The sequence below is a fragment of the Pseudorasbora parva genome, chromosome 3 (assembly GCF_024679245.1).
Source record: "Pseudorasbora parva isolate DD20220531a chromosome 3, ASM2467924v1, whole genome shotgun sequence".
In the NCBI taxonomy this organism is placed as follows: Eukaryota; Metazoa; Chordata; class Actinopteri; order Cypriniformes; family Gobionidae; genus Pseudorasbora; species Pseudorasbora parva.
Window position 1 is genome coordinate 6,788,863 of NC_090174.1, and position 6,185 is coordinate 6,795,047.

Here is a 6,185-nt window from a genome sequence, read left to right on the forward strand (position 1 = left end):
TGAAACAAAACAGCCATGAATGAGAGCATGTTGGAAGTAAAAGCACCAAATTTCTTTCTTTCTGTGTGTTTATGCTCAGTTGCATTCAGCCAGTCACTCACCGAGTTGTTGCTCCAGCATATATGCTAACGTTACCGTAGGCTATGTAGGCTAAACAAGACCGACTCGTTTAAAACTCCTTGAATTATATTAAAGTCTGCTATATGACATTTATATAATAAACATCTTATTAATTACAGCTCCGTGAAAATGAATTATTAGGCCACCATGAATGAGAGCATGTTGGAAAGCGCTAAACTTATTTCTCTCTCTGTGTTGTTTATGCTCTGTCGCATTCTCTCACGGAGTTGCTGCTCCAGCATAGGATAGTTACCGTATGTAAGACCGACTCGTTTAAAACTCCTAGTTATATTAACGTCTGCTATATAACATTTATATAATAAATATCTAATTAATTACAGCTCTGTGAAAATGTATTATTAGGCCTATCTCCGCGAGATGTGTAAGTTAAACGCAGAGATGAAAACAGCGCTGTCGTCAGCATTTCATAGACATACACAAACATTCATTTTGATACTGTACTAGATGAGATAAGAAAAAGAAATAAACCCGCGAATACATCATAGCCATTACAATTCCAGAGAATATTCAATCTTTAGTCTATTAAACACATAAACCTTTTAAAACTGTAGTTTAAAAAAATGAATGCTTATATTTAGTTATGGGGATTTGATAGACTCAACTCTAATTTATGTTCTCCATTTGAAAATATTAGACTTTATATATGTATTTTGCCTGTTGTTAATATGGCTGCATTTATAAATAAAAAGTTGAAACAGCATTAATGTTAAAAGGACTGCGCTGTATAAAAAAAAAGCAACTTTTTTCAGACTATTTATTGATGTAAATGTCTTTTGTTCTGTATGTAAGGGAGTGAAACCGCAAAAATGACAGTGTTTAAAAAGCGCAGTTAAGTGCTGTATCTGTAATTGTAAAAAAACAGAAATAACACAATAAATAAATATTGGTTCTATATATCGGGTTATCGGCACATAAACACCCAAATAATCGGTATCGATATCGGTTATAAAAAATCAAAATCGGTCGATCACTAGTAAAGACCTTTTTTTCTTTACACCGAATTTAAAAACAAATGCTGATTTACGTAAATTCTTTGTTTGGATTGCAGAATATGCAGTTGTTAAAGTTAATAGGTAATGTTAATTTTTACATAGGGTCAACCTAATTTAATTTCCCATTAATTTCAGATTGCAAACTTATTTTCATTGGCCAAAAGGCAATTTGGCCTGTTAAATATCAAATAAACATCTTGTTCATGTATACTTTCTTTCTTTCTTGTTTGTTTGTTGCTTAAAATAAAATAAAATCGGATATCAGAATCGGCCAGTTTGCTTGAAAAAATTCGGTATCGGAATCGGCCATGTAAAATCATGATCGGTGCATCCCTAAGAAATACAGTATTGTTCAAAATAATAGCAGTACAATGTGACTAACCAGAATAATCAAGGTTTTTCGTATATTTTTTTATTGCTACGTGGCAAACAAGTTACCAGTAGGTTCAGTAGATTCTCAAAAAACAAACAAGACCCAGCATTCATGATATGCACGCTCTTAAGGCTGTGCAATTGGGCAATTAGTTGAATTAGTTGAAAGGGGTGTGTTCAAAAAAATAGCAGTGTGGCATTCAATCACTGAGGTCATCAATTTTGTGAAGAAACAGGTGTGAATCAGGTGGCCCCTATTTAAGGATGAAGCCAACACTTGTTGAACATGCATTTGAAAGCTGAGGAAAATGGGTCGTTCAAGACATTGTTCAGAAGAACAGCGTACTTTGATTAAAAAGTTGATTAGAGAGGGGAAAACCTATAAAGAGGTGCAAAAAATGATAGGCTGTTCAGCTAAAATGATCTCCAATGCCTTAAAATGGAGAGCAAAACCAGAGAGACGTGGAAAAAAACAGAAGACAACCATCAAAATGGATAGAAGAATAACCAGAATGGCAAAGGCTCAGCCAATGATCACCTCCAGGATGATCAAAGACAGTCTGGAGTTACCTGTAAGTACTGTGACAGTTAGAAGACGTCTGTGTGAAGCTAATCTATTTTCAAGAATCCCCCGCAAAGTCCCTCTGTTAAAAAAGAAGAGGTTACAATTTGCCAAAGAACACATCAACTGGCCTAAAGAGAAATGGAGGAACATTTTGTGGACTGATGAGAGTAAAATTGTTCTTTTTGGGTCCAAGGGCCACAGGCAGTTTGTGAGACGACCCCCAAACTCTGAATTCAAGCCACAGTACACAGTGAAGACAGTGAAGCATGGAGGTGCAAGCATCATGATATGGGCATGTTTCTCCTACTATGGTGTTGGGCCTATTTATCGCATACCAGGAATCATGGATCAGTTTGCATATGTTAAAATACTTGAAGAGGTCATGTTGCCCTATGCTGAAGAGGACATGCCCTTGAAACGGTTGTTTCAACAAGACAATGACCCAAAACACACTAGTAAACGGGCAAAGTCTTGGTTCCAAACCAATAAAATTAATGTTATGGAGTGGCCAGCCCAATCTCCAGACCTTAATCCAATTGAGAACTTGTGGGGTGATATCAAAAATGCTGTTTCTGAAGCAAAACCAAGAAATGTGAATGAATTGTGGAATGTTGTTAAAGAATCATGGAGTGGAATAACAGCTGAGAGGTGCCACAAGTTGGTTGACTCCATGCCACACAGATGTCAAGCAGTTTTAAAAAACTGTGGTCATACAACTAAATATTAGTTTAGTGATTCACAGGATTGCTAAATCCCAGAAAAAAAAAATGTTTGTACAAAATAGTTTTGAGTTTGTACAGTCAAAGGTAGACACTGCTATTTTTTTGAACACACCCCTTTCAACTAATTGCCCAATTGCACAGCCTTAAGAGCGTGCATATCATGAATGCTGGGTCTCATTTGTTTTCTGAGAATCTACTGAACCTACTGGTAACTTGTTTGCCACGTAGCAATAAAAAATATACTAAAAACCTTGATTATTCTGGTTAGTCACATTGTACTGCTATTATTTTGAACAATACTGTATGTACTGTTAGTAATAGTGTGTTGGTCTAACCTGTTTTGGATCTAACCTGGCGCTAGTGTTTACCATTTCTTCATTTTGATTCATCTTGTATATCCGTGTATTATTTTCACCATTTTCTGTGTTTGTGTGTGTGTTTTGTGTATCTTACAGTGGTACTCAGGACATTACGACAGCTCTGCACCAGCACCTCCATCTTGACCGATCCTGCACTTTTACCCGAGGAAGCCAAAAAAGCAGTTCTAAACCCCAAAAAACATTCCTCATGATCCTCATTTATTACTCTTTGACATGGAAAATGTGATTTGTTTTAGTTTTTTAAAGAATTTTTACCTAGAGTCTTCAGGAGCCGTGTGCCTCCGGTGAGGTCTTTGCTTTGTTCCACTCAAGAGTGATGGAAATGCAAGAGAACTGCTGATGCTCATAGAAGCGTTGTGGACAAAATGGACGACTCTACGAACATGGCCAAATCCCTGTTGTATGCTTCTCATATGTACTGGAAGATACAACTGGCCACTCTATCTAGAAAAGTATAGCTTTTCATATGCAAGCGATTTATTTTAAAATGACAAACCAAAGTCAATCTCTCTTGTTACATCTGGCATGTCTCCAAGTTCTTTGCATTGTTTTACTAGACCTGTTGCCTTGAGACTTATGGCTGTTTTGTGTTTGGGTGTCTTCCATATTTCAAGCTGTTATTCTGATTATTTTGTGCCCTTTTGGAAATTGATCCTCTTTTCTCCTAAAAACTGCAAAGCCATTTAACAAACACCATGATTGAGACCGGCTTACTGAAGCATTTTAGTGCATGGACAGATGCATGAGCCTGTAGAACTATCTGCCGAAAATGGCAAATAGAATACAGCCACATATATTTATAATGTGTGAGGTGCGTTGGTTGAAGTGTGAGGTGCATTTGTTGTTTGTCAAGAGGAACATTTTAAAGACCTTTTGACTTAGTGTTTTTTTGTTTTTGTTTCTCTCAGGGAGGATGTCTTAAAGGGACAGTGCACCCAAAAATCTAAATTAGCCCTCAAGCCATCCTAGATGTATATGACATTCTTCTTTCAGACGAATACGATCAGAGTTATATTAAAAACCGCCATTATAAAGCTCGGAAGAGTCAGGATGTCAGGTTAGTCTTTTGGCATAAGTCGACTTGCGTAGGCTGTCTGCTGGAAGCTAGTTATTTTAGTTTATAATAGTTGTTTTTCTTACTAAAACCCATTGCTTTGTCTCTGAAGGCCCTTATTAACCCCCTGGAGTCAAGTGGAACACTTTTATGATGGATAGATGCGTTTTTTTTGGACTGCCATTCACTCCCATTATAAAGCTTGGAAGAGCAATGATATTTTTTAACATAACTGATTGTGATTGGCCGAAAGAAGATTTAAACACATAGGATGGCTTGAGGGTGAGTAAATCATGGATTCATTTTCATTTATGGGTGAACTATCCCTTCAGCAGTTCATATTAAAGGCTCACAGGTCTAAAATGTAAGGACGTAGCATCTATTATTAAATATTAAGGGTTATTTTTTACTGTGTGCTCTGAATGCTGCTCGTTTTTGTTTCTGCATTTAAAAAAAAAAAAACACGAATTAACATTTCCAACTGTGGGCTGTTCCCAGTAAAAAGATAAGATTTTGCATTTATTTAAATGTAAGGCGTTTGACTAAAGTCACTTGTGTGGGAAGTTGGAGGATCGTTTCACTAATCTGAGCAAAGCAGGTCAAGATGCAGTTAACTTATTCACCACACACACAGTTGTGCCGTCTCCTATTAGTTCAGGCTTCACTTTCACTGTGTGAAACCAAATCATTTAAGCTCACGTTCTTTTTCATCCGAACCTTCTGGTTTAAAATGTTTGACATCTGGAAATGAGTTTGCATTTTAGCCCTTCCGGTTCCATAGTGCTGAAGTCATGGGTTTTTGAAATAAGGTCAGCGGTGAACAGAAGCTCAGGATATTGTCATGTTTTATTCACTAAGGAGGATTTCTCCTGTCTGTTTTTGAGTGGTATATAATGCCACATTCTTGCCTTACTCCAAGCCTTCATAGCAGGCCTACAATAAAGGTTTAAAAAGTCACCGCTCGCTACTGCAAAGGTACAATACGTTGCTCGTTTTGTCCTTCTGTGAATCCGCACAGAACTAATGACCGGTTAGAAATGTGTCCCATTGATGGTCAAACTCGCTCTGAATGCCAAAAAAACTCAAGGCGCCACGCCGGTTACTCTGTGCGGACTGAGGGTATGACCGTAACTTGATGCTTATTGTTTTAAACAACCGTGATGTTTTAAAATGTTTGATGATATGTTTAATGTGATAAATTCTCTGTGGAGTGAATCTGCATTCTCTTTAGGTATAGTTATCATAGAACAAAAGTTTTTTTTTGTTTTGTTTTTAAATAAAAAAGAATGGGAAACACATCAAAATAAACATACTTTGGGTGTCTTGTTCATTTTTATTTTAATAAAAAAAAGCATCAAAATTTCCAATGATAGCCAATGTGTAGAGTTCTGCAGGGATGACCTATTTTTCTAGGCCGAAACCTGGAAATGAGCTTGCATTTTAGCCCTTCCGCCTCCTCGTGGTTTTTTGTTTGAAAGCTTGACGTAAGGTCAGCGATGAACACATTTTCATGTTTTATTCTACGACATTACACACCAGTAGTTTTGCAGAGTTTCCCGAACCGGTGAACACATCTATTCATTAGTCGCTTTCAAAGCCTTGTTGAGTCTATAATCACGCTTTTGCAAACTAACTTATCTAATTAAGGGAAAATATATATTTTTTTACTTTTATGAAGACTGAAAGAGTTGGCTGAAGCCCAACTCCCTTTCAGAGAAAGTCTTCTCGACATATTTTTAATGAAAATAACACATTCTGATTAGATAGGAGTGTGTAATCTGTTAGTGTGTAATGTTCAGTTGTGTTGTAGTGTTTGCTATGGATGCTGCTGTTTTAGGGGATTACCATTGTGGTGAAGAGTGACGGGGCAAGAAATTATGATTAAGGGCGGAAACTGCACGTTGCTTTATATTAAAACAACAATACATGTGTGTGTGTGTGTGTGTGTGTGTGTGGGGG

The 6,185-nt window shown here is 36.9% G+C and overlaps 1 protein-coding gene across 1 annotated transcript in view; it reads left to right on the plus strand.

The window, feature by feature from the left end:
• mlxip (MLX interacting protein) overlaps window positions 1–5,534 on the plus strand; it is a 28,896-nt gene extending 23,362 nt beyond the window's left edge. Inside the window, exon 17 of the mRNA XM_067437700.1 lies at window positions 3,248–5,534. Coding sequence (XP_067293801.1) covers window positions 3,248–3,363 — 116 coding nt within the window. The 3' untranslated portion in view covers window positions 3,364–5,534. The remainder of the gene's footprint in view (window positions 1–3,247) is intronic.
• The last annotated feature ends 651 nt before the right edge of the window (window positions 5,535–6,185 follow it).